The 21,315-nt window shown below is 36.4% G+C and overlaps 2 protein-coding genes across 2 annotated transcripts; both read left to right on the top strand.

Moving 5' to 3' along the window:
* Window positions 1–1,101: 1,101 nt before the first annotated feature.
* cav2 (caveolin 2) lies at window positions 1,102–5,934 on the top strand. Its single transcript, XM_067436268.1, has 3 exons — window positions 1,102–1,428; window positions 1,860–2,047; window positions 4,916–5,934. The coding sequence occupies exons 1-3, from the start codon at window positions 1,279–1,281 to the stop codon at window positions 5,064–5,066; spliced, it is 489 nt and encodes a 162-aa protein (XP_067292369.1). The 5' UTR covers window positions 1,102–1,278; the 3' UTR covers window positions 5,067–5,934.
* A 1,598-nt stretch (window positions 5,935–7,532) lies between these two features.
* cav1 (caveolin 1) lies at window positions 7,533–16,414 on the top strand. Its single transcript, XM_067436686.1, has 4 exons — window positions 7,533–7,628; window positions 7,712–7,764; window positions 8,428–8,595; window positions 14,166–16,414. The coding sequence occupies exons 2-4, from the start codon at window positions 7,729–7,731 to the stop codon at window positions 14,505–14,507; spliced, it is 546 nt and encodes a 181-aa protein (XP_067292787.1). The 5' UTR covers window positions 7,533–7,628; window positions 7,712–7,728; the 3' UTR covers window positions 14,508–16,414.
* Window positions 16,415–21,315: the final 4,901 nt, after the last annotated feature.

Raw genomic sequence — 21,315 nt, 5'->3', positions numbered from 1 at the left:
TTGTGCTTTTGCTCCGCTGTCATGAGCCGCCACGGCCTCTCCCCTTTTTCCTCCCGAATGTTACAACACAATGAGTTTGTTGTTTACGTGTGTATTAGCTCCAGTGAAACGCCCTCCATTCCTTCTGGTTATAGATAAAATTCAGACATTAGGGAAGAATTATGAAAACAAAGTGTTAGAGGCTATACAACAGAAGATGTTTAGCAGAATGACCAAGCTGCTCAACATCCACTTTCATTTTCGAAAAAAGTTTGGACAAAGGTTTTTGTTTGTTTGTTTGTTTGTTTGTTTGTTTTTTGTGATGACAACATTTACATTTTTGGGTTAACTGTGTCCCTTTTCAAAAAAGTCAAATAGCAAGGCAAATACCAGCACTGAATCAGTTTCCAGTGTAAAGAAATATGGAGAGGGGCCTATTGGCTGAAGTTAAGACTGCCTGGAAGCTGAAAAATACTGGTTCAAAAAGTACAGTTTATGCATAAAACCAATAACTCAAAATAGGTCTTATATTCAATATATTTGTCTTTTGCTGAGAATATAATTAGGCCTATTCTCAACAAAGCTAGTCACACTTACACACATATGTCCTGTTTTTAAAAAAAATAGAAAGTAAAAAAGGGCCATATGATAGGTAACCAGCAACAATTTGAATAAAATTTAGATTTTCACAGTTTGAACTAAAATTTATAGACGTTTTAAGAAGGTTAGTACATGTTGAGAGTGTTTTAGTGGATGGTTGAGATCCAAAAAAATCAATGTAGCTTTCAATGGATTTTGACAGTTCAAAAAAAGGTTATAGGCCTATGTGTAAATACCCTTTAAAGAACAGAAAATGCCATTACCCTTCTCCAAGAATCCAGTGAAGATTAATGATTATTGAAGAGTGTGAGATAAACATTTAGCATTGCCCTGGTTTTAACGGTTAAAAACTTAATATAAATGATTAAATGAATGGATGAAAAATACTTCTAATCGCGACCAATGCTACTCTAGAGGGAATAACAATAACAATTTGTTAACATTCCTTTAAAATTCTGTTTCAATAAACAACGTATTGAGATAAGGACGGCTAGACAGGGATTTATTCTAAAAAAGGTCCCTTATCGTTGTTCCACATTTGTTTGGAGCAGTGAATTGAGTGCCGTTTGTGTGTTTTGTCTGCGCGTGAACGCGTCTTCCGTGAGGGGCGTGGACGCGTCCTGCCTCGAGCGCACAGTGCGCGCGTACAGCAGGCGCAACAGACAGCAGTGCGCGCCTCGCATCTCCAAAAACAAAAAAATGGGGCTTGAAAAAGAAAAAGCGGAGACCAGCGTTATTATGGATGAGGATGAGTTCAATAGATCGATTGAACCTATACTTGGAAAAAAATCGAAAGTGTATTCAGAGGTCCCGGACAGAGATCCCAAAGATATAAACGCGCATCTAAAGGTATGTGACAAGTTATTGCGAGAGATTTTACTATCGCTTATTAACTTTCTGGGCTACAACATCGTTGCTATAAGAGTTAATAACGTGTTGTTTATGGTATGATGCGAAGTTATTTTAACTTTCCAACATTCACGTGCATTAATGTTTTTCTAAATGAGTCTGTGAATGTGTGTAGTTGCACATGCGCAATAATAATCTTCTTTTTTTTCTCTTTTTTTTTACCAATTCAGTTTATATTACTTTATTTGCATGATTGTTTTGCATACAGTACTGCATTCATATAGATATAAAATGTATATAAAGATATTCAACACTGATCTCTTGGTCTTTAAAGGTGTAGTTAAAATATAAACACTTTATACTTTTGGACAAGTATTTGGTAGTTGAGTTTGTGCGCTATTGATTTTCATATTTTATGTTTGATTCCTCAGGTTGGTTTTGAAGACATCATTGCTGAGCCCATCTCCACGCACAGCTTTGACAAAGTGTGGATAAGCAGTCATGCTGTGTTCGAGCTGGTGAAATACGTCTTCTACCGGATCCTCACCACGTTTCTGGCTATTCCCATGGCATTTATTGTGGGGATTGTTTTCGGGATCCTCAGCTGTATACATATTTGGTATGAAAAGGCTTCTTGTTGGGGAAGGCTGTTGGCTCTCTGTTGTATTTTCCACTGCTCAATTGCAGAATATTTGCCTTTGGCCACTTCCCACCTAGATAAAGACTGGCATTTGACAAAATTGAAGAAATACCACAGATAAATTCTTGCATACTGGTTTTGAGTAGTACATATGGGCCTGCCTTTTTCACATATGGTGGAAAAATCCACACATAACTCTTAATGGATTGTTTACATTCTAGTCAAGTGGCTTTCTCCAACTTTGGTTTGACACATGCAAGCAGAAACTTGGCAAAGCTTGGTGCTTGACCCTTGTGCAGTTTAGATCATCAGCCTTTTCAGGGTCAGTGTTCCTAAGTTGAACATATTAGCTTTACAAACTTTACAACGTAGAGTAGCAGAGTGACCGCATTAGCTTAGGAATGGGTAGTGCTGACAGATTAGCCAGATAAGATCAAATGTCAGTATGTCAGTGTAGCTCTATAGGAAAAGAGAAATCTACTTAGTGAATTCTGCAGGTCTAAGGTACTATAGTGGGCGACATCTTAAATGCAGCTTGTTATGGAGTATTTACTTTTCCTTAATTCCTATGAACTATCTATCAACACCCTAGGGACCACCTCGAACATCAAGTACAATGCTAAAAACCAAACAAGCATAGTGTTAAAAACATATAGAACCTTAGCGACCAAATAGCAAAAGCCTTACAACCACCTAGATAACCAGGCATAGTTATAAAAAACACAGAACATTAGATAGTTCATTACAACGCCAAAGCAAGCAGCTAGATCAAGCATAGTACTAAAACCCACACATAACATTAGCAACCGGATATCAACACTCTAGAATCCACTCAATATAAGTGTAAAATACTACTCAGAACCTTAGCAACTGCATATCAACACCCTAGCAAGCCCTGTAGAATGGCAAAAATCAGGCAGAATATTAGCAACCACATAGCAATGCCTTAGCAACCATCTAGAACAACAAGCATTGTGCTTAAAACACACAACTGTAGAAACAGCATAGCAACCACCCAAACATAGTGAACCTATGAACCTTAGTAACCAAATAGCAATGGCCTATAAATCAGCTAGTACACCATAGCAATTGCATAGCAACACCAATATGCTACTAGTATTTTGTAAATCTGATGCTTCACATTGTGCAGCTTGTTGAGGAGTAATTACTTTTCCCAAACTCCTATCAACCATCTATCAACATCAAGTACAGTGCTAAAAACCTTTACAACATAGCAACACCCTAACAACCACATAGATTGTCAAGTATAGTGCTAAAAGCCACAGGACCTTAGCAACATCAAGTACAGTGCTAAAAACCTCACAGAACCTCAACAAACAGATAACAACATAGAAACACCCTAGCAACTACCTAGATTGCCAAGCATTTTGCTAAAAACTACAGAACCTTTGCAACTGCAAAACAACCACCTAGAGCATCAAGTACAATGCTAAATCATAGAACCTTAACAAACACATAACAACATAGCAACACCCTAGCAACCACCTAGATTACCATTGATAGTGCAACACAACACCATAACAACCACATAACATCAGTGCTAAAAACCTTACACCTCAACAAACACATAACAACATAGCAACACCCTAGCACCCACCTAGATTTCCAAGGATAGTGCTTAAACCCACAAAACCTTAGCAGATGCAAAACAACACCATTACAACTACATAACATCAAGTACAGTGCAAAAAACCTTACAGAACCTCAACAAATACATAACAACATAGCAACACCCTAGCAACCACAGATCGCCAAGCATAGTGCTAAAATCCACAGAACCTTAGCAACTGCAAAACAACACCCTAACAACCACCCACAACATTGAGGATGTGAGTTTTGCACAAGTGGCCGCCACTCACAAATGTTTTGTTCCTTATAAATTAGGTTAAATGGATAGTTTACCCAAAAATGAAAATTAGCCCATGATTTACTCACCCTCAAGTCATCCTAGGTGTGTATGACATTCTTCTTTCAGACGAATAAAATCTGAGTTAATTAAAAAATGTCCTGGCTCTTCAAAGCTTTATAATGTCAGTGACTGTTGCCTCGTTTTTGAAGTCCATAAAAGTGTGTCTAAAAATCACCTTCAGTATTCAACTTACAGAAAAAGTGTAACGCCTCTCGCAGTTCAAAATGCTTATGCTACGTCTGACGACACTCGTCAGACGCAGCGTGAGTGTTTTGAACTGCGAGAGGCGTTACATTTTTTCCGTAAATTGAATACGGAAGGTGATTCAACGGAAGCTAGAATTCTTCCGTAACAACAACGCCGTGTGGAGCAGTTATATGATGGATACATGCACTTTTATGGACTTCAAAAACGAGACAACATTCACTGCCATTATGAAGCTTGGAAGAGCAAGGACTTTATTAATATAACTCTGGTTGTATTCGTCTGAAAAAAGAATGCCATATATATACATAGGATGGCTTGAGGGTGAGTAAATCATTGGGAGCTAACCCTTTAATAGACAAATTCCCTAAAAGACCTTTAATCTTATAAATAGGAATATTGTTACAAAAAATAAGATTTTAGACCTGTTCTGTGGATACAACCCTGCTTTATGTATTGTCTCACCTTTTATTAATCTCTTATTGGCCAGTCATCCTCACTGACAGATCTTGCATATGTGTTTAATGGCAACAATATCAAAGGTGATGATTTAATGGAACCATCTGAAAAGAAGGTTAATGCTTCGCACACTTTCCAGGGTACATTTTTACTTCAGAACAAAGAAAGAGGAACACGTTCACCTTGATGTGAATTATTATTATATAAGACTTGTATATCAGCACACATAATGATGAGTTATTTTCCATCTGCAGGGTGGTGATGCCAGTGATCCACGGCTGCATGATGACACTGCCCTCCATCCACGTGATCTGGACCAGCTTAATGGACATGTTTATAGGGCCTTTCTTCTTCAGCCTTGGACGGTGCTTGTCCTCCATTAATGTCAAGACTGTGCAAAATTGAGCAAGTCTGCCCAAATCTAACTCCGCATGGAAGTGTTGCAGAAATCTTTCTGTCATGTTCTTTTGGCCTCCTTTTTGAGGGTTATTAGCTGAAGGATAAGACTTCTGAAGCAAAAAGAAGAGAAAGAACTTTTTCTTTCATTTCAGTAGACAATCGCAATATTCATTCTATTATTTAGACTGACATGTCAACCTCGTAATGGGCGCCGTCAGTGCTGACATGCTTTTTCAATACTGTTATGTAAGTCTAATTAAGCTTTTGTGTTATAATGTGAGACTTTTAAAAGATTTTATATTGCAATGATTGAGATTTTTTTACCTTAAGGATATTCGGCTACTGCATGAAATATGATATTGCAATAAGCGCGTAATGTGCTTGCAAGGAAAAATTGATGCAACTACTTCCAATAGGGTTGTAGTGTTGTGCGATTTATTTCTGAGTTAATATTTATATTGTTTTGAGTGGATAGATTTTTATCAACAAGAGTAAATTAGATGATTTGATGGCAAGTGTTAAGACTATTTATGATTTTCAGGTACATTCCTATTATAGAGAGCATTTTATATAAATATAACATGTTTTCTTCTGTATTAATGACTTCTTTTTGTAATGAAGTGCCCAAATGGCGATTGGTTTGCCTTGCAAAGCCACATTTGACATGCTGTTGGTCATTGATTGTGCTCTGTTAGTGGCTCCACAGAGTAAATGGAATATTTGACTGTGCAATGGAACATTAGAGGCTCAGGTGCCATTTCCTCGCCCCTGTTGAATGATGTCATGTAGCAAACATGCTGAACACAGCTCAGCTTATGAACGACAGAACTAAATGCCTCTTAGTTCGCAAATAAAATAATTTTTCGAAGTTTAATGGACTCTTTTCTTTTGCTGAGAGACCATGGAGATCACTTTGTGGCACATGGAATGTTATCCTGATAAGATTGAACATCGTATGCAATGTGAAAAAATGTGACATGTTCAATGTGGCAGAAATGCCTGAGGATTACGGTGTACGCTTAAAAACTGTATGTTTTTGGGGAAGGGTCTGAGTGTTCTAGTTCATAACAGATGGGTTTTTCTGCATTCTGATTTTGTGTAATTGGTTTGGAACATTTTCATGGAGACATTCAATTAAAATAATAATTTATATATATATATATATATATATATATATATATATATATATATTAGCACTTTGAGATTTTGTTTAATATAAAGTGCATTATAAATAAAATGTATTATATATATATATATATATATATATATATATATATATATATATATATATATATATATATATATATATATATATATATATATATATATATATAGTTTAAACAGATCTTAAAACATACTACTTTTTTTACCTGAGCTGTGACCTTTGGCCACTATCACTGTCGTCGTTCTTTGCATATTTTGCATTGCCTGCACATCCCAGCATCTGAACTGGATGTACAAATATTTATACCGGTACAACAGAAGGATTCTAAAAGATGTATAGCTATGTAAAGTAAATGATAGAAAAGTTATAAAAAGTATCATAAGTTACAAGTGTGAGGAAAAACAAGCTGCAGCTGCATTATTGTTGAAAACATTCCAAACTAAAGTGCAAGTTTTGCCTTGAGGTGTATTTTGGTATGCAAACTGACCTGTAGTCACATTTTCAGGTTTATACGTTTCAAGTCAAATGTGAATTTCTTAAAGGGATAGTTCACCCAAAAATTAAAATTAGCCCATGATTTACTCACCAGACGATGGAGCAAAACAAAATTTGACGATGGAGCAAAACAAAATTAGCATATTCTCACCTGAGCATCATCGGCATATGGTGGAACGCCAGTCTCTCGTGAACGATGGTAAATATGGATATTTTTCTTATATGCATCTTTCTTATTACTTCGCTTCAGAATGCCTTTAACCCCGCCTTTAACTTTTTTTTATTAAGTTATTTTCTAATGACTTCTAAAGAATGTCATATTGGATGACTTGAGGTTGAGTACATTTTTCATGTTTGGGTGAACTATCTCTTTAACAAAGATAAAACTTTACCTAAAACTAAAATAGTAGCCAATAAGTTTTCAACATATACTGTTTTAAAAACATCCTAAAATGCACCTTATGCATGTAGGGCAGTGAGACTACTTTGGTCAAATATAAGATGGTGTGGTTTATTTATCATTTGATCCCTCTATTTTAAGGGGTTTCAGGTTGTTTGGTACTCTTTTTCTAAATGGCAAACGTGGAGAAATAGTGCAAGCCAAGTAGCTATAGTGTACACAATCGTGCAGCAAAATATGGTAGGCTACACAGTGCCCAAATATGCCTCCCATTTGGGAAAAATCACGTCAATAACCCCAACCACTAATACTGCGTAGTTCTATGAGTGGCAGGCTAATGGAAGGTTTCATTCATTGAACGCACAGCATGTCCTCAGTGACTGAGAGAAACTCCCACTTCATATCATGAGAGGCTGCAGGAGAGATACAAACATTTAATAGATAAAGTTTTATGGGACTTTAGTTTGCAAAAAAAAGAGGGCTTTTGTAAGGAAGAGGACTCCCCACAGTAAGTAATCTCCACACGCCTCCCACACGGCTTCCTCTGTACTGATTGTCTCGTTTCCACACACTCATCTGATCGCACTTCAGGCAGGAGTCAGGACAGCATGACGAGCGGATACAAGGACGGGACACCTGAAGAGGTAAGAAGATTGACTATTTTTACCTCGGAAAACTTTTATTTTTTATGCCACTTCATTTATCAGGCTTTTCCCGAGTAATTTGTGCAATTTATTACTCAAACACTTCGCTGGGTTTATCAACATGAACGCGGTATGCTGGCACTTGCTCCACTATTGTTTTGTTTTTTTCTTTCGCGCATGTTAGCAAATGTGAGGTCTTATCTGTTACAGGCACGTATTTGTTCGGCAAGCCTCCCTTGTTTACTTTGTGCACTCTTTGTGCAAACACAACTTGATGGAATAATAATATTAGCTAAATGAACATGCTCACAATCTCTAGGTGGAATAAGCACGTTCGCAGCTCACATTGACGGATTTAAAAACAAACAAAAAATATTCAGACTAACCAATATATTTTAAACACTTCCCAAAAGTTTGATATTTTCAGTTGCGGGTGTATTTTTTAATTATATATTTTGCTGCGGAATAAGAAAAAGACCACAACGCACGCGCGGCGTGTAAAATGGCGCCCCCCTGCGGCGGGTCCCTCCACTGTGTTCCAGAGGGTGTGGTGCTTCATTTCTATCCGCTTAAAACCATCCCATGCCAGGGCTGTGCTGAGTTGCGCCCCAGTCTCCCCTCCAAGCTCATGAACTTCATTTTCTGTTTTCTTTGGAACCGCAGGAATACGCTCACTCGCCGTTCATCAGGAAACAGGGGAACATTTACAAACCAAATAATAAAGAAATGGATAACGACAGCATCAACGAAAAGACACTTCGGGATGTCCACACCAAGGAGATTGACCTGGTCAACCGGGACCCAAAGCATTTAAATGACGATGTAGTGAAGGTATGTCTATCACTTTTTCTACTTTATGCAACTTTTTTCCTTCTTTTGGTCAGTCACTTTAATAAAAAAATGCATTTATTAGTAGCTACAATGTAAGATGAAACAACTGCACGCAACTTTTCATACGTATTTATTTTAGTATATTATATTTAAAGTGATATATAATGTTATGTATTAAAGTATTTGTATTATAATTATACAAATATCTTAACTATTAAATGTTATGCTTTGTTATATTAAATGTAATATTCAGAAACATCTTCAAAGGGCATTAAGGTTCATGCATACACTTAAAAAATGGCATTATAACTCAACAAAAAAGTTTGGCTTCATAACAGAGGCGATGATGAGTCACTGGTCAGTTTGTCGCAGTGGCACTGGAAACAATTACTGCAGGCAGCTGCTGTCTTTCAAGTCTTTGACGAATTATCTGTTTTTGAACTTGCAAAACCTTACATTTACTTTTAAATGCACTTGCATTCAGTCTCACCTGTCTCTAGCATAATATACTGATGTGCTGGTGTCAATACAAGGCTTCTTTAGGTGTTTTGAAGCAACAGATGGTTTCTAAGCTGGTTCTACCTCACAGACCAGATGGTTATAGTATTCAAACTAGTTAACCAGTACCATCTTAGACCAGCTAGAAGATCCGCAGCTGCCATCTTAAGCTGGATTTTCCAACAGGGTGGAAATAATTATCACTGGAGCAGCTGTCTCCGCAATGTGAAATGTTGGGACTGTGGCACGAGTTTGTGAAATCGTGCAATAATAGCCCGGCGCTCTCATTTGGACGGGCATGTTGATGTGGTAACTCCCATGCGGTGACGGGCTGTCAAAGTAAGGTCTTTTTTTATAGAGGAAATATTAACAGTTTCCTGTTTTTCAGCAAAGACTGCACACCTAACATTCTTAGTCAAAATTCTCCTGGGCGTGGGGCGACGCCTTGCATAGCAACTTTCCCTGTAAGAAATGTCGAAGGGTCACCTGACCATACAGGATTACACTTCAAAAACAATCCCCCTGCATCCATCTCCACCCTTTTGCATTATTTTTTTGCATGTCTTTTTCCCTCCCACCACAACATGACACTGAGTCACATCCCAAAGGACACATACAGTTGAATTCCTCTTATGGTTTGACTGAAAATTGAATCCAGAGAACACCGAAAGCAAGTTTTCTGCTTATAATTTGCTGTTTGCTTTGAATTATGGGATTACTGTCACAACGGCTCTGATAGTCAAACTCATTTTGTGCACGCAGTCCTTTTATTTTGTCCTTAAAAGGGGTTGAGCACTCGCAGTGGTCTTGCGTAGGAGAGCGTAGCAGGGAATTCCCATCTCCATTTTCACAAATTCTCCGTACACGCACACACACACACACATCCCTCTGCACACATGGGGCGTTCCTCTGGACCGTGATGCACTCGTGGTCCAAGTGCACTCCCACAGACTTCCACATCAAAGAACCTTGTGTGCAGAAACACATGCGTAGCTTTCCCTTGGATCTGAATATTTTCCTCTCATAAAAGTGCATTCTTTTAATAGCACGCTGGAGCAGGATTCCACGTGGGAATCTGGCCAGAGCACAGTCTAGTGACCTCCGAGCAGTCATCTCGAATGCATGAGATTATACTTGTAGTATACAGTGTTTGCAGAAGTATTAAATCTTGGCTGACCAATAGGAAAGCCTTCCATGCAGATACAGTAACAAGGCTTTGGTGGGTTTGTTAGTCACTGCATATGATTTTGTGATTTGAAATGAGTCACAGGCTCTTGCTATGGTGATCGAGGATTTAGAAAAAATAAACAAGGCAGCTATATGGTTTTCATTTGAACTGTTGTGGATCCTCAACAATGCCATTGTTTTTGCATAACTTTTGTGTGTCCAAGTTCAGTATTTTGAGGCATAATGTGTATGGAGGACTACTTAAAAATAAATCTTTATTTATTTATTAATGAGCATTTGTTCAATAAATTTAAAATGTCTAAAGGTCATTAATTTTGTATGTAAATATTTAATTACATATTATGTGTATTCGTCAGTTTGAAATATGATTTATTTACTTTTTTTTACTTTTTTTTTTATTTATTAAAATATTTAATAGAATTAATACAATTTCTTTGTTATAAAGTGTATTTGTCAGTTTGAAGGGGGGAAAAAATATTTATATAATAAAAAAAATTGAATATACACTCAGATGCAATTAAGAAATGTAATTAAATGTAATTAATAGTATATTTCTATCAAACTGAATTAAATAATCCTTACATATTTTAATTGAATAATTAAACAATTACAAACTTAAATCAATTATTCAATTTGACTTTTTAGTCAATTATGTAAATCTTAAAAATATATTTGAGGGTATTTTAAAAAGTAAAATTATATATATATATATATATATATATATATATATATATATATATATATATATATATATATATATATATAATAAAATGTATTATATAAACAGCGACTTATTTTTTATTTTACTTAATTTTGTTTTATTTTTAAATATCATTAAATAAACAATTTTAAATATCTCCTTATTTGTTTATTGAAGTGATTTATTATTTTCATTTTTATTTTATTCCGTTTTGAAAAGTGATTTATTTATTTTAAATGATGAAAATTGATCAGTGGCACTCCTTCTCCTCCATAGACTGACACTGCACACTGCTGATTTATTAACTATGTGGACAGGTCATATATAATCACAGGCCCCCAGGTCTAAAGAATGCAAGTTGATACTTCTGTCAGTACAGTGAGGGTGTTATCAGAGAACACTGTGCAGTCAGCTCGAGAACTGTTTATTTTAACTTTGTTGAAAGTCATAGTTGTAATATTCAAGTAATGGAAACTATGTGTCCAGCCAGTTGGGATATACTGTAGATAAATGAATGGGGAGGATAGCCTGCTTAGACTGTATAATTTGGCATTTTGTTGCCAAATTGAGCCATGATGGTTTCAAGCCCTTAGACAAGTAGTAATTTATCATTTTACTCTTACAGGAACTTCAATTTACTCTAAACGCTCGTCTATTTTGTCCAAACCCGGTGGTGTGCCTACCAGGCTTTTTTGCTAACTTAACCAGTAAGACTTCCTTGATCAGCCAGCTTGGTGGTTAAGACTGTGGTGGTTTAACAACAGTTGTTTTGCTTGGAATCTAAGGCTGTGCTGTTTAGCACAAACAATCTGGTTTAATTGTCTACTTTTCAGTAAGCTAAACATTCATTTTCAGGTATTAGCAATTTGTTGATTAGTTAATCTGATTCATACAAGAGTTCTTAACTAAATATTAGCTTTATCTTGACTTTCATGTGTGACCGTGAAGGACAGGGTGTGTTTGTGTGTGCTTTTTTCTCTGAATAATCAAAAGTGTCACAACTTTAATAAACACGTGTGTATTTAAAAGAAAGTGCACTGCTATACAGTGAGGTTGTGAGGGTTGTCAGCAAGGAAGATCTAAACCAAGCTTTCCGGAGCTTATTAAATGAGTTTTATATTTACATGTCTTCTAAATGTTAGTGTTCGGTGTCAGGCACTAATCCAATCTGTGCTTGATACAGGAGGTTTAGAGCAGAGAGACTTGGGCATGAACCAAGTCGTACCAGTCTGAGTGAACCAGAGCAGGCTGCTGTGCAATGTAAAGATGCTGTCTATGAGGAATGTGGAGATGGGTGAATTGAGGGAGGGAGGAGGAATTGTGCTGGATTTCTTTATGTCGGCCCACTTGATATGGCTGAAAACATGCAGAAATACTCAGATAGCTTTTATAGTATAATAAAAATAAAAACAGTATAATACCTTTCTCTTCGACCACACATAGGACAAATTGTTTGATGGATGGATGGATGGATGGATGGGTGGATGGATGGATGGATAATCACATTGTATATATTACATAGAAAGTCAGACAATAGATAGATATATAGACAGATAGATAGACAGACAGACAGAACGATGGACAGACAGATAGATAGACAGACAGAATGATAGATAGATAGATAGATAGATAGATAGATAGATAGATAGATAGATAGATAGATAGATAGATAGATAGATAGATAGATAGATAGATAGATAGATAGATGGATGGATGGATGGATGGATGGATGGATGGATGGATGGATGGATGGATGGATGGATGGACAGACAGACAGACAGAATGATAGACAGATAGATAGATAGGCAGATAGATAGATAGACAGACAGACAGAATGATAGATAGATAGATAGATAGATAGATAGATAGATAGATAGATAGATAGATAGATGGACGGACGGACGGACGGACGGACGGACGGACGGACGGACGGACGGACGGACGGACGGACGGACGGACGGACGGACGGACGGACAGACAGAATGATAGATAGATAGATAGGCAGATAGACAGACAGAATGATAGATAGATAGGCAGATAGATAGATAGATAGATAGATAGATAGATAGATAGATAGATAGATAGATAGATAGATAGATAGATAGATAGATAGATAGATAGATAGATAGATAGATAGATCGATCGATCGATCAGACAGACAGACAGACAGACAGACAGACAGAATGATAGATAGATAGACAGACAGACAGACAGAATGATAGATAGATAGACAGATAGATAGATAGGCAGACAGACAGACTGAATGATAGATAGATAGACAGATAGATAGATAGATAGGCAGACAGACAGAATGATAGATAGATAGACAGACAGACAGACAGACAGAATGATAGATAGATAGATAGATAGATAGATAGATAGATAGATAGATAGATAGATAGATAGATAGATAGATAGATAGATAGATAGATAGACAGACAGAATGATAGATATATAGGCAGACAGAATGATAGATAGATAGACAGATAGATAGATAGGCAGACAGACAGAATGATAGATAGACAGACAGACAGAATGATAGATAGATAGACAGATAGATAGATAGGCAGACAGACAGAATGATAGATAGATAGGCAGACAGGCAGAATGATAGATAGATAGACAGACAGACAGACAGACAGAATGATAGATAGATAGATAGATAGATAGATAGACAGACAGAATGATAGATATATAGGCAGATAGATAGATAGATAGATAGATAGATAGATAGATAGATAGATAGATAGATAGATAGATAGATAGATAGATAGATAGATAGATAGATAGATAGATAGATAGATAGATAGATAGATAGATAGATAGATACCATTAAATATGACTGTTGAATATGAATATAGATTGACTGTTTTTAAAATATCAATAATGATTTGAAAGTTATTCTTGAATTTCCCAGTAAAAAGACCTTTGTTGTTGTGACATATAAGGACATTTATGAAATAATATTAAAAGTACTTCTACTTCCTGAAGATCATTTATAATCCACTAGAGGGCAGAAGACATGCAGTAGAAAAAAGTATTTGTCATGTTAATGTAAAGGCCTTAGAAAGTCATCAAATATGGGTTCACTGGAAAACACCCAGTGGGTTTGTTGTGCAAAAGGAAATTATGAAAATATATCTGATTTGGATTATACCAATGTTATATTTCGATTCATCTCCAGGTGGACTTCGAGGACGTGATCGCTGAGCCCCCCGGCACCTACAGCTTTGACGGCGTGTGGAAAGCGAGCTTCACCACCTTCACAGTAACAAAGTACTGGTGCTACAGGCTGCTGACGGCCCTCGTGGGCATCCCGCTTGCCCTGATATGGGGCATCTTCTTCGCCATCCTCTCCTTCATCCACATCTGGGCGGTGGTGCCTTGCGTGAAGAGCTACCTAATCGAGATCCACTGCGTCAGTCGAGTCTACTCCATCTGTGTGCACACCTTCTGCGACCCGCTGTTCGAAGCCATGGGGAAGTGCTTCAGCAGTGTGCGGATCTCCACCACCAAAGTGGTGTAGGGAGAGGGAGAAGGAAAAGAGCCAGAGGGATAGGGTGGGATGGATGGGTTGGGGGTATGGAAACCAGTGTCCGCCGCAGGGAGATAAAATCACGAGGGTGAAACAAACGTGACCAGAGATGGAGGCTTGCACTGTATTTCGGCGGCCCTTAGATAAGACTCTCCCCTCCGTCTCTTTTCAACGCTCTTATGAGCTTATCTCCTCTAAGCTTTGGATTCCTTGGGGCGTAGGGGACGTGTGTTTAAAAATTCACATTTTTTGTAATCTATTAGAATTTATCAACGTAGGAATACCGTTTTAGCCTAACTTTTAAAGAGACAGTTCATGCAAAAATGCAAATTCTGTTATTTTTTACTTACCCTCATGTTATTCCACGTCTGTCAAGCTTCAAAAACTCCATAAAAGTGATCCACATGACACTAATGCGCTATTTTTAAGTACTTTAACTACTTTAATGTCTTTTTTTACCAATTGTTGTCCTTTTTGGAGCTTGACAGTGGTCATAATATAGAATATATTTTATGAATATTATTTTATTTTTAATTATAAATAATTATAATTTGTATAATTTATTCATTTTTAATAAAAAATATATTTATATATATGTTTATATATTAAAATATATAAATATGTTTTAAAAATCTATATATAAAAATCAATATTTTAGGGTCCAGGTAACTGGATTTTGACCGTGAAAATTTGCCGAACTACAAAAAATGTGACTATTTATCGTTAAATATTTTCCACTTTGCATCCCACAGATACATTACTGTTATATACATTTGGAATGACATTAGGTTGAGTAAATAATGAAAAAAAAATCATTTTGAGGTGAACTATCCCTTTACGATTTGCCTGCTGGGACAAGGCTGTGAATTTGTTGTTTTTTTATTATTTGGTTTTGTTTTGTTTTTTGTCCCCTATCGTTCATTGACACGTCCACAAAGTCTGTCCAAAATAGTTCCATTGTTGTTTCTAAACATTATATAGAATATTCTAATAGTTTTGCTATGTTCATTCTTCCATTTGGGTACTATCACCCTTTTTTGTCATCACTGACACAAAAGTTTTTGTTTTGGGAGAGGGTTCGGGAAATATAAGAGAAAAAAGTAGGCGTGGCCCTGCTGATGTTAAGACTGCCCGTCACACTGCATGTTGCCACTAAATATGGTGGATGGCCCGAACACAGGGCAAAAGAGGTGCCCTCACTGAACCCTTTGCTAACTCAGCATATACTAACAAAGAGACTGTTCCTGGCTCTGACATTTAACGCTTCAAACCGGTCATCCTGTCAACAGCTTTTTGAGTGGCAGAGACAACTTCCAGAGAGACATCATGTGAAGCTAGCAACTAAAGGAAACAAAGCTCATGAAGATTGAACTTTTTTAACTCGAAAGCACATTACCACAGCCTTAACATATGCTTAAACTTTATTTGCAGTCTTTGAAGATGAAGAATTTTTTTCATTGCATTTTTAAAATGTTTCTGCGATACAACGTGACATTATTTGGTTTGGAATTTTGTCCCGTAAACAAACCTGTCTGCTTCTCTGTTAGTTCACTGTCAGACGCACACACACACATGCACACACGCACTGGCAAAGACTGGCAGCAAACCAAAGTTTCCAGCATCAAAGGCTGCTGCTAAAGTGGGATTTATATAGTATTTTGTTCTGACATTATGCTCACTTCTGTCTACCCGCTTTAACTTGGTCACCTCTTTGTCTACCTGCTGTCTTAATACCTATTGCGATGCATTTGCTTCAATAAGTCCTCCTCTGTAGATGAGAGCCTATTTTTATTCATATTTTTATATGAAAACTGAAATTCTCTTTTCTTGCTTTTACTGTAAAATCACATAATGCTGTGCACATTAAAGAAAATGTAATATAAATCAAGTTGATTTCATTTGTCTGGTTCATTCAACGTCTTTATTTGTGACGGTTTCACTGCTGCACATTTAGAAACAGGCTTTGCTTTCTTGTAATGAAAAAGTTTTTGATTAAATGGCCTTGATTTAATTTTAGGACTTTGTTTAAAGCCCTTTTGGGCTTCTTTAACCTCTCTGTGGTCATTTTAGGGCTTTCTTTATTCGTATACAAAACCAGTCCTTGAATCCATGGCAATTAATATTGAAGTATTTAAAGAGAAGCCAAAAATAAGCACGGAAGATCAGGGTTGCTAAATTAATGTGGAGAGAAATAAATCACTGCTTATTTGTTTTCATGTGTCTCTAGTGAGTATTTGGACTGAACCTCAAAACATTTATTTTTCTTTTCTAGGCTAATGAATTTTAGTGGCACTTGGATTCTCTAATAAAAGTAAACACTTTTTCCTTCTTAAAGTACTGCAGCCTACATCAGTATTATTTTAGTATTTTGAGATACTGTTAGAGTTTTTATTCATATTTTGAATTAGTTTTTATTTTTGGATTTTCTGTTTTCATTTGAACTTTAGTCAGAGTTTTAGTAAAATAGTTGTCTTTTTTTTGTACATCAAGTTAATATGTGGTTTTAGTTAACTATAATAATAATGGCCTATACATTTTTTCATAAGAACCACAATAAAGATGTTAAAAGCGTCATCTTCAAATAGTTCCTTTCATTTTTGCTCATAAATACTGCGTAAACCTGACATGAGAACCTGTATTTGTTAGGAAAATAATCCATATTCAAATCTGTGAAAAGCTTCAAAGGAAACGTATCACCCCCTGCGGGAACCGTGGATAATAACACAGAATCTCCTGCTGTTGGACCGTGAGAAGAGACTCGCAAATGATTCCTTTGAGTCGGATCATTTCTTTAATGAATCCGGCGAAACGATTGTCAATTCAAGCTAACTTCCTGTTTCATTTTCATTCTAATTAATTTACAGAGGGCTAACATGTCCATATATTAACACAAGTAGACTAACTACAAAATAAAAGCTCAAAATCATAGACAGTAGCTTAGAACAGGGTCACGGGAGTTTGATTCAAGAGTCAAATAGCCTGATTTGTGAATCATTTCCATTGTAAAGCTCAAAAGTCCTCAATTTTTTTTTTGAATTTTATTTATGGTACATCTTATTTCTTGTTAAAAAAGATTTCAATGTGAATGGATTTTCATAGCTTAAACAAATAGCCTACCTACGTGTGTATTTGTCAGGTAAACATTGAGAAACTTCACTGTCACCATGTAAAAGCAGTCTATTACAGGATTGTAGCGTTGTTGTGTGATAACACCTCCACCTGGTAAATAAAGACAAGCATGTCTATTTAATTATTCATTGTGAAGGATGCACTGAATTGATTCAATTAGCTATGTGTCTTTAATATGACTAAAGGCTAATTTATTGCAGGCTGCTATTTATTTTGATATCATGCCCCGAAAAACTTCCAACTAAGATTTATGGTTTAGACTGTTCATTTTTCCCTAACCCCCGTGGGTATCACAACACCTGTTTCTTTCAGATGTTATCATCAGAATATCTACTGCTATGAATAGCGATACACAAAACTGCACTGAGTCATAGATCTTCGGTATTTCTCTAACACGAAGAGTACAAACACAGTCAAGTTCAATCAAATCTCAGCTGTTTGATCAGACACAGAACAGATGGTACATTCTGAGCCGCCATACTCCACCAACACAACCAGGTTTTCATTTCCATTGGCAGTGGTTGAATCATTGTCACCATAGAAGCAAAAACAGTAGGCCTACCTCCTGTCACACTGTATAATCAGCTGCACTGACACATTTGAATCAGGGAAATGCCCTCAGTTTTTGTCCAAATTTAAATTGTTTTTGGCAATGTTGTCCTTTTGAGATAACTGTGTTTACTGAATCTGGAGGTGGACTGGTTTGTTTTGTAAAGGTTTTCAGGACAATCACCTACTGATTAAACAAAGGAGTGATTTTAGTGGCCAATGCCATTTGTAAAAATGTAACGAGCAAAACATGTCTCTCTGGGGATAAAGGATGATGACCAGCTCTGTTTTCTTTGAGAAAAACAGTATGCTTAATTGTATTGAATTTGCACAGTATTCAAATCTCAAAATGATTAAAAAACTTTTCTTGCAGATAATTGAATTGAATGATTGAATAAAAGTCAAGTCAACTTTATTTATATAACACTTATACAATGACGTTGAATTACAAAAAAAATTAAACACAAAATCAAAAAAGCTTTATCTTTTGCTCATCTGTAATATATCTGTTGTTTATTTCTTGGACATCAATTCAATTTTTACTGTTCAATGTTTTTTTTGTATTTACTAATTCAGGGAATAGACACAGTCTCTATGTGATGATATCTAGGTGAAAGAGTCTCTATGTGCTTTGATTTAGCTGACTTCGGTGATGTGAGACAGCTAGCAGACGGTTGGTTTAGCCAATTTGTCTGCTTCCTGACCTGGGACCCATTGAGTCAAGGTTTAGCTCTAAGACTATGTGCCAAATTACTAGAAAGAAGAGCAGCACCAGCCCAGAGGGATGAATGCCGTCTATCTTCAACAGGTCAGGTCTGCCCCAAAAACGTTTCCAATTGACTAGGAACCCTATGTTATTTTGCGGACACCACTTCGACAACCAACCACTGAGTGATGATAATCTGCAAACTATCTCATCACTCCTTTTAACGGGGAGAGGTCCAGAGCAATAGACTGCCTTTGACATCGTACTTACACACCTCTGTAATGTTAAAGGGTTACTTCAGCGATTAGCATATGGCTTTGATATTCGAATGATTGTGCCCCCCCCCCCCCCATATCCCCATGAGACAAGAGATTTACGCATTTTATTTCTGGAAAAATTCCTCCCGTGTCGCAAATATCGTCAATTTGCGCCATCGGAGGCATTGTTGGCCAGAGGCTAAAGACTACAGCCAGCAGAGGGAGCCATTTCCGCATGTTTTCAACTCGTGCGTGGGGGATGGGAGATCACACTCACAGCACTCAGCTGGCAGCTGCAGCTTCAGGCATTCATGTTTAAACGGTGCGGCCAGCAGATCAAAGCCTTTCAACTTCTCAAACTAATTCCTATGAAAGTTAAGTTTTCAAAGGCATGAACTGAAAACGCGGCAGACTGAACATGAGCTGTGAATCTATGCCGCGGACGCGTTTACCTCAGCTCTCATCACAAGCTCATCCATGACTGTCAATATATCTGACTCCTGCAGCATTTTGGGCTGTGAGACTCCCTCAGCGGCTAAATCACATATTGAACAGACACGTTCAGTTTTGAATTGTAGTGTCTGTTCTCTAACTGAACTGATTTTATGACAATGAACGTGGTCGCAGTGGGAAACTGATCAGTGATTCAGTAATCTAGTAGCAGTGGCTTTGGGAGGGGGAGTGGCCTCGTAGGGCAGCGAAGCATTCTGGGAATTGTTGTCTTTCATCCCCATGAGACAAAAGACTTTTCTGTCTTTTCTCAGTCTAGAAAGCACTAAATAAAAAAAAAATCACATTTCTACTACATTAATGTCCCAGTTTAAATACAGATCCATCTTCCCAGTGCTGAAGTACTCCTTTCATTTTGGTGATCTCCGACTGGCGAAGTCGAACATCATTAGTGCCGACGTGAATAATCATCTTTACAATTAGCTTTAGCCACCACTTTTAAATTTTCTTTGATATCAGGCGCTCTGGCTCCCGGTTAACATGTGACTATGATGACTGGTGTCTCTATTTTCAGGTTCCGTGTATTAGAGTTGCCAAAAACTTGGACACTTTCAACAGGATCCTCAGTGGGTGTGTCATTGAGTGGGGAGAATCTGTTTTATGTTCTAACTGGAACGAAAGAGTGGTTTAAAAGGCATCTTAGGTGAACTTAAGAGACTTAAGTGATAAATCACTTTGTAATAATGTCACATTTTACTTAAAATTACATTTTACATCATTCTGTTTTAATAATCTTTTGTTATTCCTTAACAAAGTACACTTATTTTGATGTGATGACTAACAAAGCACATGTACTTGATTATAATTTTAACTGCATCATTTTGATATGTTACATTTGAAGTTAAACTGTATTAAATGTACTACATTGAAACTTTATCATTACGAAGGTGTAATAATAGCCTACATTCTTGTCATTCGACATTGTAACCATATTCAAATTATTATGAAATTATCACATATAAAGATGTATTTAGGTCATACTAAACTGGGCCAGAAAGTACTCTAAAGTCTAATACACTTTCTTTTTTTTTAAACATCAACATGGATGCTTAAGTAATTTCAACCTAAATTACATTAAACTGACTTAAAACAGGTTTAATTTTATTTTTTAAAAGTTGCAAATTGCTTAACTTATTTTGATGAGTTAAATAAATGTAAAAATACACTTGTTATACATATTTTTTACAGTGTATAAATTTAAACTATGACACATTTCCTTTGAATTGTAAACAACATGCAATCAAGCGTTAGAAAACATTACTTTTAGTTTGCACTTAAGAATATATATTTTAAAGTACATTATTTAATAAGTAATTTTTAAAAGTATACATATGGTAAATTGTGCTTCTTTTTTGCAAGGGATCTGAAACCCTGAAGCTTCATTCCATTCAGCCAAATACAAAACAAGATTATCCATTTTGAATAAATCATAAAGCCTCTTCTGTTTGCTATATAAAGACCAGGTTTTAAAATCAATAATATTATGATTATGAAATCAATCAGAAATGGAGTAGAGAGCAGTCATGTGACCCAGAAGAAAACAATGCCAACTGGGTGAACTAATCAGCTTAAGTGCTGTAAAACTGGTTTGAGGGTAAAGTTTTTTAAATGCGGGTGTTTGTTTACCCTTTTAAAACTTTCCTGGAAT

Source organism: Pseudorasbora parva, chromosome 25 (assembly GCF_024679245.1).
Source record: "Pseudorasbora parva isolate DD20220531a chromosome 25, ASM2467924v1, whole genome shotgun sequence".
NCBI classification, from domain to species: Eukaryota; Metazoa; Chordata; class Actinopteri; order Cypriniformes; family Gobionidae; genus Pseudorasbora; species Pseudorasbora parva.
The sequence above is the reverse complement of the archived record's forward strand: the minus strand, read 5'-3'. Positions and strand labels throughout refer to the sequence as shown.

Coding starts and splice junctions, on each gene's coding strand:
- cav1 (XM_067436686.1), top strand. CDS start 7,729: ATGACGAGCGGATACAAGGACGGGACACCTGAAGAG. Junction 7,765..8,427: donor AGGACGGGACACCTGAAGAG/GTAAGAAGATTG, acceptor TTGGAACCGCAG/GAATACGCTCACTCGCCGTT. Junction 8,596..14,165: donor TAAATGACGATGTAGTGAAG/GTATGTCTATCA, acceptor ATTCATCTCCAG/GTGGACTTCGAGGACGTGAT.
- cav2 (XM_067436268.1), top strand. CDS start 1,279: ATGGGGCTTGAAAAAGAAAAAGCGGAGACCAGCGTTATTATGGATGAG. Junction 1,429..1,859: donor ATATAAACGCGCATCTAAAG/GTATGTGACAAG, acceptor TTGATTCCTCAG/GTTGGTTTTGAAGACATCAT. Junction 2,048..4,915: donor CTCAGCTGTATACATATTTG/GTATGAAAAGGC, acceptor TTCCATCTGCAG/GGTGGTGATGCCAGTGATCC.